The sequence below is a fragment of the Danio rerio genome, chromosome 18, assembly GCF_052040795.2.
Source record: "Danio rerio strain M-AB ecotype USA chromosome 18, GRCz13ab, whole genome shotgun sequence".
NCBI lineage: Eukaryota > Metazoa > Chordata > Actinopteri > Cypriniformes > Danionidae > Danio > Danio rerio.
In genome coordinates, this window is record NC_141038.1 from 28107400 (window position 1) to 28119445 (window position 12046).

Sequence of the window (12046 nt, forward strand, 5' to 3'; positions counted from 1 at the left end):
TATTTTGGGTCATTGTTGAGGATAATACAAACATTCAGCTTGGCCTACAAAAATACATATGAAATTACTGCCTTCATCAAAAACAAGCTGGCCATATTGGCAACTAAATCCCACATGCAGTTTCAAAGCACCTCTAACAGAGCAAAACTGGATTGCTTTCTAATGCTGCTAAACATCTGTTTCCATTTGGTTTGCAATGCTTAATCAATGGTTTCATTGTGGTAGCTCATACCTGGTGATCTCCTCCTTTAGAGCAGCAGGATCTGGTGGGTAGAACTTCACACGCAGACACATGGTAAAAGGAGGTTGTGCTGTATGGAGAAAATGAACTGATTTAAAATATCGTACTACAAAGAATACATGGTAATACCATGATCAAACAAGTATAAACAAGAGGCTGAATGATATTATTTACATTATTTCAATATACTGTAATAATCTGACAATTGTCTTTAATCTACTGTAATATGTACTTTTGAATTAGCAACCAATCTTGCCCAGCTGCTACTGTACATGATTTGAATTCATGATGGAAGTAGTTACTCGATTAAGAGACTCTGTGATTATATTTTTTTGCACACTTATGCCATTAAACTGCTGTATAAATGCAATATCACATAAAAGTATTTTCTAAAGATTAATCCAAAGGAACTGTTGTTTGAACTAGAATTAAATATTTTTTCCTGCAAATTTATGTTCTCTAATTTTTTTTTAATTTTATCCCCCTTTGGTCTATTTCTAAGGCTTAAAAAAATGATTATGTTTTTCAAGCTTTTGAGTAGCAAGTGCAATTATTTTTTATTTTTGTTACTTTGAAGTATAAAACAGAACATACAGTACAAGTTTTAAAAAGTACAAAATCTTATTACACAAAGGTTTGCTAAAGACAAATGCAAAGTACCTTGCTTAGGTATGAAAACAACAATTTTCTTAAACATTACTGAAATTTGAACACAATGTAATAGATTTAAATAATAGAAATATTATCTCACAAAGTTTTGCTTTAGATAATCCTGAAAGATGATATAGGCTTAAGAAAATGATTTGTTTTTGCACTGTGCGTGTGAGATCAGGACTATATGAATTACTTTTATCCAGCTGATGAAAGATGACAACAATATTATACAAAATCTAAATCTACTTTATTGAGCATGTTGAGCTTATAAAGCAACCAATGGCCAACAGTTACTGAAAGGTTATCATATGTTGAGCTGGACCCTAATGCAATTAGCATAGCATTTATCATATTTAATGAGGACTTGAAGAGTTACTTCACCTAAAAATCTACGTTTTGTCGTTATTTACTGACCTTCATCTTATTTCAAAGCTGTTAGACCTTCAAACACAAATGATGATCAAATCTAAGAGATTTAAAATTCTGATCAATTCACAATGAGAAAAATAAATAAATCCACATAAATTCAAGACATTTAATTAAAATCTTCTGAAGAGAAGGACTTATTTTAAAATATACTTGACTTATGTTACCACATTTAAAGGGGTCGTGAACTGTAAGTTTTAGAACTCAAAACTTTGTTGTTAATGTAAAAACATTTTATATTGAAGCCAATCAGCCAGTATGACAGTTTGTGGAATGTGCCACTTATTATCTACAATTAAACTCTACAGAACATCATCAAGGCCTTATTCTATATCACTATCTCTTTAGCATAGCCCACTAATTCGCATCTGCAGTTGATAAATAATGAAAGAGGCTAATGCGTTACACAGATAATGATGTAGTCCTGGGCAATTCCAGGTTGTGAAAGAACTCTTTCTTCCTTGCCTTCCTACTTATTCATACATTAAAAAGTAACGTGCGTGCGTAATCGGCAAAAACATGCTGAATCAAAAAGTTTTAAAAACCTGAATCAATATTGGAGTTAACTTTGCACACTGGAGAAAGGATGACACCATGGCTGAAGGATTTCTCTTAGACAGGTAATGTTTTGTTTTAAAACTATTCTAGCTTCATGCAAAGCTGATGTAATGTTGGATGTTGTTGTTACAAATGGGTTATATCTGCACATAATTGTTGTTCAGCCACTAAAATCTTTCAGTGAAAGATTGATAAGACTATTTTCATGAGGCACCTTTTACAGAATCGATAATGTAGATTTTAATTAGTTTAACAACAAAACACAAGTAAATACCGCTATTCTGCATAGTCTCTCCCTATTGTTAACCATGCAACTCTGGACGGCAGGGGAGTGACTGTGATTCAGAGATTTATGCTAAGCTGTCAGCATTGTGTATCACCTACTGCACCTTTAATATTGCTTTGTTTTTATTACAAATCATTCGATATAGCTCTTAAAAATAACCTGTTTTTGTTTGGTGTCTGTGACATTGATACCAAGATATTCCCATATTACTGATTATTATTATGCGGTTTTTCTTTGATATTAATTTGTCTATTAATGCTTCTGAAGTAGCAGACGCCATACTCCCACTTGTCAGTGCTTTCCTGTTCGTTTTCTTTTTTTTATTGTAGGCATAATTTGTTTGCGCAACTCTGATTGGGCAGAATAAAAGTGTGCTCACTCAATTGGTTAGTAAGACTGTCACACACAGCCGGCAGTCTCAAACCTTTCAAATTGCGATTCAATTTCGATAAATCGCACAGGCTCACTTATAAATAACTAACCTAGAGGAAAGAGTGCTGTTAAAAACTAAGCTCATAATCAATTGGAAAGACTATAGCGATGCATTTTGAAAATCTCACAATCGATGCAGAATCAATTTCTCAAAAACATTTTCACCATGGCTCTAGTTTATAAACCAAAGCTAAAAATGTATTTGTTTATTTTATAAAGTGATTTTTCTCCTTTTAAATTTTGTATTAAAGTGCACATTGCTTTTGTTCTCTCTCTCTCTCTCTCTCTCTCTCTCTCTCTCTCTCTCTCGTTTTATAAACATTTTGAATAGCGATCATTTTAGCTGAAAAGAATTTCAATGCATGGATAGAAATTTCTCAGATCTGAAGAAGAACACGGTTTTATGGGTTAAAAATGACATGCGGGAGATTAAAAGATGTCAGAATTATTATTGTGGGGTGCACTGACCCTTTAAGTACACGATTTACATCACATATCTTCACAGGACAGGCTATTAAACACATGCAAAGGTCAGCACTTCAACAAATGGCAGCTCCTTTTAGAGATCACAGCAGTTGTTAATGTACGATAGCCATGAATCCCATTAGCATGCTTCATTACAGTCACCATAGTGATGTTGTTCCTAATTGCTCCATTATGTCGACTAGCGCACTATAAATAAGATTTGACGGATGATACTTACATTTCATCTGCTTCGAAATTGACTTGGTGAACTCCAGCCAATGCTAAAACAAAAGAAGAAAGAATTTTAATTCCACACACACACACATACATAGACAGAGCACACACACACACACACACACACACACACACACACACACACACACACACACATATATTATAACTATATTTCATCTAACACATAATTACACAGGAGCAGGTGGTCAGTGTGGGAAGATGTACAGAGATTTTATATCAGTATGAGTGTGAGATGGGGGCAGGGTAGATAGATTAATCATTTCATCTAATTTCTCTCTTCTTCGGAGCGAAACATTAGCACATCTTCCACGTCACGCTGAGATTCTATCAGTGCTATTGTGTGCAGCTCCAGATAAGCCAAATCAGTCAAACCGAGCCATCGGTTTTGAGAAAGAAAGTATATTTGGTTCTTAGTGCCAGTAGGCTAATAATAGTCTACAAATAGAATGAGGCTGGATTCGATTTTAGATTCTAATCTGAAAGCTGTTTGGACAATATTTTTGGCCTGTCACATTATCGTTTTTCAGGATTGTCTGCAAATCTACGGCATATTTTGCCAACTAAGAATAATCTAAAGGGAACTGTGTTGAGTGTAGTGTTGTCCTTGTGTGTCATCTGCAGTAGACTAGCATCAGCTTGATGTCCTCATTATTATTTATGTCACTCAATGCAAAAGGCTCCCAAAGGGGGCCAGTGAAAAAGACAGACATGAAGAAACTCTGAAATATGTGTATGCAAAGCCTGTGCGCTGTCAAGTTTGCATTTGGCGGACAGAGATCAGAACTGATCTCTAATTGTCAAAAAAAAACAGTATATTCTTGCAGGGAGCTACACACATTTCCAATTAGAATTTTTGTTTAGGTTTTTATCTTTTTAAATAACAATTTATTTAATTAACAAAATTATATATATATTAAGTCACTTCCTAGTCAATTGAAGGTCTCCAGCTCAGATTTGTAATTTTGTCTATTTATTTGTCCATAATTGATGTGTAGTATTTTGGATTTTATTGAAACATCAATTAAATATTTTTACTTGGCTTTGTCTGAATATTGTTTGTTTGTTTTCAGTTGCATTATTACTATTATTTGAGCAGGGTAAAATGTATAAAATGTTGTTGACTTTACATGCCAACCTTCACAGCCCTGTCACTCCTGTCTGTGTTTAATGTCTCTTTGTTTGTTTTGTTTTTTAGCACTGTCTCTTTTGTTGTGTTGGCCATGTGCACCCTTGTCCTGCCTCCTTGATTTTATATATACTGTTTTATTTAGGTAAACTCCTGAGGTAAGTTATGTCTCTCTGAACTTTAACAATAAAGTTTTTTATTATTTATTACTGCATCGATGCATCCTCAATATCAAGAACACCTCCGGGAACTTTCACGTGTCCTCCGTTCTTGGTTTTTGGAACTGAACTTGTTGATGATGACGTTACACGAGAACACGAGGACACAAGAACACTGAAGACCGCATATTGAGAAACAGCCAATGTGTTCATTTTCCCCTTTTCCTTGCCGGTTTGTCACATTATCTTTTTGTGTGCTTGTCTAGTCTTGTTACTGCTTGATAGGAGTTGTTTATATAGTGTAGTTTTGTTTATTTTGTCTAGTCTTAGTTTAGTACTAATCTTTTTAATCTTTATCTCGAATTCATTTAGCCTTTTGATTTGTTTTTTTTATCTTCTCTCAGCAAGGTTGCTTTCATTTTTATTTTCATTTTTATTTAGCCACTTTCGTGATCCTCAGTCCCAGTCTAGTCCTAGTCTTTTGTTAGTTCTTTATTGTAGTTCTTTTTGCTGTGTTTTGCTTTCTATTTTAGTTCTAGCTACAGCTCATTCCTTTTGGCCTTTTGTTTGAAGTTTTAGTAGTTTTATTTAGTCCCTTTTGTTTCATTTTATTTCTCAAGCTTTATTATTTCCCTCTTAAATGTTTCTTGTTTTTACTGTGTTCTAGTTTGTTTTTGCTTGCTTTTCTTTTAAGATTTTCTTGTCTCCCCAGCTGTCTAGTCCTGTTGTGTTGCTTGTCACTTGCCTCCTGAGTCTCCGCTTGTGCATCCCCTTGGCGTGGCGTCCCATCTGTTTGCTGACCCTGTCCCAAACTTGAGGTTCTGCTAGCTACTTACTGACTGCTTGGCCTGAAGTTTAGAATTCCCCCTTTCCTGACCAGGGCTGCGTTTCCCGATAACGATTGATCTTAGCACTTAAGAGCGTTTTCTACGAGTCATTTTGCGAACGTTCGTTATTGTTTCACGTGCGTTTCCCAAAAATGCACTTAACACAATTGCACGTAGCCCAGCTTTAAGTGCAACTTAGGAGTCGCTATCCGTTTGTTAAGTGCTGAAATGTCACGCTATAGAATGGCTCGTTATTGTTGCACATGTTATAGCAATCCATATAATTCTTCTTCTACTTGTGTGAATGTATATTCAACTCGAATAACATAAAAAAAAATATTTTTGAGCCAGTTTAAAAACATAAATTAACTGGAAATGTCGTACTGTAAAAACACTGTCTTGCTCCAATCTCGCATAAAACTAATTCTAACAGTCCTTGCCGGAAATGACATCAGCATCATTTTCGATATTTATATGAAACCTTAATTAAGTAGAATTATTTATCAATTTCTTTATCAAAAATTGCTTATCTCACATCAAAATAAATAAATAAGTAAATAAATAAATAAATAAATAAGCTCTTACATTTATTTTTGAAAAGTTTAGCCTAATTATTAATTATTATTATTTGTATATTGAATTGTGTAATGTGTAGAAAATATAAATGAATAGAGATATACGTACAAATAAAATGAATAATGACTTTGAAGAGAAGTAAATTGTAGGTGCAATTTGCCGGTTGTCCAGCAGGTGCCCTCATAACTCTGTCTCCTTACGATGCACTTAAGGCTTTACGATTACTCCAGAGCACTCGTAGATCCACGAAGATTTTCAAGTGCTACTTAAGTTACGATGCTTTTGGGAAACAGACCGTAATATTAAGATCAGTCGTACGATCATTTCTACGAACTTCTTAGGCTTACGATGCTTTTGGGAAACGCAGCCCAGCCTGTTTCACCCGGACTCTCCCATCTGTATCATTCTGAAGTCCTGAGTCTCCATCCCTCACCAGCCTGTTCTCCTGTTGTCCCCCTGCACTATTGTGTGGACTGTCCTTCTGCATTGCTTTGTGTCCCTCCTGTAATTAAACCCTGTTCTCCTGTTTATTCTGCGTTTGGGTCCTCCTTGCCAACTCTGACAGTAAAGACCTTATTATGAATATTAAATAATTAGCCTAACAATGTAATATTTTAACAATATATAAAGGTCTTGTTTAACATTTGAAGAAGAGTTGTTACTGTTAATAAAGCGAACTAAAACTATTATTTATTTAGACTATTATTTTTTAGACTATTTATAATTTTAGTTATAAATGAATGTGAATGTGCACATTTGTGCATTGGTAAAAAAAGGATGAAGATAAAGAAATGGACAACAAAGAAAAAAAATACAACAGGACTCCTTAAGTTTAGCTTGTATATCTGTAATCACACTGGGACACCGCACTGTCCTTAAACTGACCACCTCTATAATTGTATGGCATGTTCAATATACTCAGACTGACCAAAGAGCAACTGTGTGTTAAGTAGGAGTGACTCCTCCTGTCAGCACAGATTTTATGAAGGACTTTTAAAGTCATGCAAATAAACTACATGAATTTTGGATTTATATACTGTATTGGATATGGGATCATATAAGAAAGTGGCCCAAATCAGAATTGAAAAAGATCTGATTCTGTGCACTTTGTGTTGTTGAGATAAGAAAATAGAGAGAAAAAAAATCTGTAAATACAATCTAATAAAAAAAATAGACTCCTATCAAACTTTAGCCCCCAAATCTCTGCACTTTAATTAGTCTACCTAGGTTCACTGGAAAAAAAATGTTACTCCACAAACATTTAAGAAAATTCCAAAAAAAGACATATAAATACAGTTAGCAAATTTTATAAACACCAAGATCTTAAATCACATTTCTGAAATTATAAATACTGGGCAGATTATCAATTAATGAAGACTCACTTCTGCATACTTCCCTAAAATGCCAAAAATCAAATTTCATGGCTTCTAAACACTTGTACCATAGTAAAAGTAAACTATTTAATGATTGCATAAATATGTACAAAAACACCAAAGTGCTGAAAGCAAGTAAAAACTACTTAAAGTACTGCAGCATTGTATTAAATTGCGCATATTTTAAACATTATTAATTAATTTCAGAGAACAGTTCAAATATTTGCTACTTTCAATCATGAAAGATGACCTTTCACTACCACTCATATCATTTTATTTTCAAACTGCCATGATAAAGCATGTGCATGAATCTGTTTCTGAGAAAACATAGCATGTTTTAAAGTGCTACTTACTTCACTTTTTTTTTGCGAAATGTGACCAAAAACACAAGGATTTTATAAGCCTAGTTTAAAATTAAATGGATAATTCACCCCAAAAATTCTCCTCATTTACTCACACTCCAGTGGTCCTAAACTTTTAAGTGTTTTTTTCTTCTGTTGAACACAAAACAAGATAATCTGAAGAAAGCTGGAAAAAGTACTATATAAATCAATAAATGTTGTTGTTTTTTCAGCATTATTCAAAATCTATTCTTTTGTTTTCTACACTCAAACAGGTTTGAAACAAGTAAAAGAAAAAAAATATGGCAGAATTTCAATAATATTTTATTTATAGGTGGATTAAATTAAGTGGACTTAACTAATATATACACTCAAAATTTATAATTTATATAAAGTACTTATTGTGTAAATACCTGTTTTAAAATTGTATGATTGACTAAATACCTGAATGTAAATTTATGTAATTAAGTTTTAATTACACTTTTGATTATAGCATACACCTTAACCCACCCTCAAACCTACTATACCACAAAAGCTGACCCTACCCTACCCGTATCCCACCTCAAGAGCACCAGAAGTTTTCTGCAATACATTATGAAAACAGTAAATGCATTGTACTTATTTTTATGCAAGTACATAGTACTTAAAGCCACTTAATATAAAGTGGGACCCAGAATTTTCACTTTTTGGATGTAGAGACCGATTATCTCTTTATTATGCCCATAGAATAAACTTTATTTGTCCCTGAGAGAAAACTTGTCTTGGGCAAAAAGGTGCTATGCTTTGTTTAATGCACAAGAACATGCATTATACATGTTTGTAACAAACTGGATACAATGTTTATTTTTAAGTGTACTGTCCCTTTAAAAAAAAAAAAAAAAAAAATCTGAAGCACATAAGGGCATAAAGGCCTGCCCGTACATGATTTACAGCATTCGAAGCCGTCCTTTTAGAAGGTTCATTCCATCAATCATCAGCTCTGTCGTCTTTTATGTCACTCTCTGATTTCTCCAAAATAACCCTGAGAGTCAGTCTGACCAGTGCAGGATCAATACAAACACAACCAACCCAAAACACACACATCAATTCATCACTTATAAGGCATCAGTACCTAACCAATACGCTCTAGGAAATGAAATCCACTTTGAGTGACCCAACAGACGCAGCTTTCTCATAATAAAGAAGAAGTGGACATGAATGCAGAGATGATGAATTGCTGCACTGCATTACTGTTGACCTTGAACTGTTCCACACAAGCCACATGGTGGGACACTCACCCGTTGCTTATCCGGATCGACATATCTAATGCCAAAATAGTCCTTCTCCAGCAGGTTTAGATGGTGGCAGATGAGGTCGAACAAATACTGGCCTTTGGCATCCCTCTGAAAGACAAAGAAAATAACACATGATCAATAGGGGAGGGGTTTATTTATTGTCTGGGTTTGTAGTTTACAGTTGGACTAAAGAAAAGGATGGATGAACTAACGGAAATCAGCCAAGCATAGCTATTTAGTTCATTGAATTTCATACTGAGGTGGAAAGCAGAGAATTTTAAAAGGGTCCCATTACACTTCTTGCACTTTCAGTTCTTTAGTGCGTAATGAGCATGAAAAAACATCTGCAAAGTTAAGCACTGTTTATGAACTCACTCAAGTGCCTTAATTGTAATCCTGCATTTTCTAATAGTAACATATACAGTTAGGTCTATAAATATTTGGACATCGACACAATTTTAACATATTTGGCTCGATACACTAACACAATGGACTTGTGTAGAGTAGAGTATGGAGAAGAAAAGGATCTGCTTATGATCCAAAGCAGTGAATCATGGTGGCATAGTGACATGGCGTGGGCATGTATGACTATGAAAGGACCTGATTCTCTTGTATGTATTGATAATGTGACTGCTGACAAATGCAGCAGGATGAATTCTTTCAGGCAATATTGTCTTCTCATATTAAGCCAACTGCTTCAAAACTCATTGGACAGTGCTTCATAGTGCAGATGGAGAATGACCCAAAGCATCCTGCAAAAGCAACCAAAGAGATTTTGAAGGGAAAAAACTGCAATTTTATGCAATGGCCAAGTCAGTCACCTGACCTGAATCCGATTGAGCATGCATTTCACTTTCTGAAGACAAAACTGAAGCAGCTGCGTCTGGTGATGAAACCTAGCTGAACCCTGAAACCAGCTTCTGGTGAGGTCTATGCGTTCGACACTTCAGAATGTAGTTTACAGCAAAGGGTTTGCAACCAGATATTAAAAAGTGAAAGTTTGATTTATGATTATTATTATGTCCAATTACTTTTGGACCTTAACAAGTGAGAGGCACATATGTAAACTTGTAATTCCTACAGCGTTCACCTGATTTGAATGTACAAATTAAAGCTGACAGCCTGCAGTTAAAGCACATCTTTTTCGTTTCATTTTAAATCCACTGTGTTGGTGTATAGAGGCAAACTTTTGTGACACTGAATTGTGTCAATGTCCAAATATTTATGGACCTAACTGTATGTCACAATATCCCATATGTAATGGTCTTGCACCAGTGCAAACTGTGTTTTTGGCTTATAAATAGTACTGTCTGTATTTACTAAACTGTCTAAACTGATGTCACTGTGACGGATAGGGTTAGAGGTGAGGTTAGGTGAGCGCATTAAAAAGCATTGGATGCAGCTCAGATTGCACTGAACCGAGTCTGCAGCCAGACCCCTCTCAACGAACAACCAATTACTCTAGAATATGTTGTATGTGACAAATGCCCTTCCAGCCGAAAAGTACACTAACTCATGAACCCCCAGTGCTGGGAACACCCACGCATTCTCCCATTCACGCACACATTTCTTTAACCAGTTCCCTAAAATCGTATGGCTTTGGTCTGTGGGGGAACCTTTTTGCTGTGAGGCGACAGTGCTAACCACTGAGCCACTATGCGGCTTACAAAGTAGACTTACATACATACAGTGCATGAATACATACATTTAAAACCAATGAAAACATTTTTGAAAAAATGTCCCCTTACAAGAAAAATAAAACTCAATATACAAAACCTTTTGTGAGATAATTAAAAAGGATTAGTGCATTTAAAAATGTATATTCATTCAATGGCAGGATTTTTTAAATGAATTTTACTTTAACTTTATTAGTATTTCTTAGTTGACAAATTTCTTTAGAAATACCCAGAACAACAGAAAGGGATGTTTTACTTTACAAATAAACATTATCTGGCCAATTAAATAAAGAAGTATTTAAATTTGCCTACAGAAATGTCAATGGATTTGTAAATGCACCTCTCATTAAAAGCTTGAAAATCACAAATGGCCGATTTAGCCAGACAGACTGCCCAGATAAATGCACAGGAAGAAGAGAGAGTAAAGAAAAATCAATAGTTTACCAACAGAACATGGCGAAAACACAATTTGCTCTCATTAACCCACTATTTAATGACTAATTTTTCACACTTAATTGGTCATTTGCAATGCCACACAAACTTAACAATGTATTTCATAATCTCAAACATTCATACCCTACTGTATTAGTCTAAGCTGCAGTTATGAGCTCAAAACACTCACAAACAGCTCTTCGTTGCTTCAGCAGTTTCAGGCAAAATGAGTTGAGTAAAAATTTAAATTCCCAAAAAAAAAAAAAAAAAACCTAAAGTCATTTTTCTCTCTCAGCCCACCTGTAATATCACACTCATTTGCATTTGGAGTCCATTTTCTTCTCAAAACAAACAACATCACAGCCTTTTACACTTGCTTTTTTTTTTTCAAGGATTCCATGCAATATTTTTTTCTGGGGTTTGAAGTGCAAATAAATGCAATTCAACCTCAGCCGTGAGTCTTCAGGCATGAATGATTTATTCAACTTATTGAAAAAACTTGGAGTGCCAAATCCACCCCTGCAAACTCATACTAAAATGTTAAACTTTTAGATTTACAGAAAATGTACAGTCAGAGGTGAAATATGCTTAGAGAGATTACATTGTATGTAAATGACGGTATTTCTTTATTTACAGAATTTCAGGTTGCTCTTTTTTACACATATAATTAACTCATGGACCATTGTGTTGTTTGTTTGTTTTTTCAGGAAAAGAGTGTTTAAAAGCATTACGGCATGAGAAATTATTATAATGCCTAGGTTTAACGAAGATGAATTAATTTATTCGTCCATTCATTTTCTTTTTGGCTTAGTCCCTTTACTAATCAGGGGTCGCCACAGCAGAATGAACCACCAACTTATACAGCATATATTTTGCACTGTGGATGCCTTTCCAGCCGCAACCCAGCACTGGAGAACCCCAATATACTCTCACATTCACACACACA

The 12046-nt window shown here is 34.7% G+C and overlaps 1 protein-coding gene across 2 annotated transcripts in view; it reads right to left on the minus strand.

Moving 5' to 3' along the window:
• frmd5a (FERM domain containing 5a) overlaps positions 1–12046 on the minus strand; it is a 222951-nt gene that overhangs the window by 45250 nt on the left and 165655 nt on the right. For both annotated transcript variants that reach the window (XM_087293235.1, XM_087293234.1), the window contains exons 2-4: positions 8996–9100; positions 3301–3343; positions 233–311 (exon numbers count right to left, since the gene is read on the minus strand). In XM_087293235.1, the coding sequence (XP_087149361.1) occupies positions 233–311; positions 3301–3343; positions 8996–9100 (227 nt within the window). The remainder of the gene's footprint in view (positions 1–232; positions 312–3300; positions 3344–8995; positions 9101–12046) is intronic.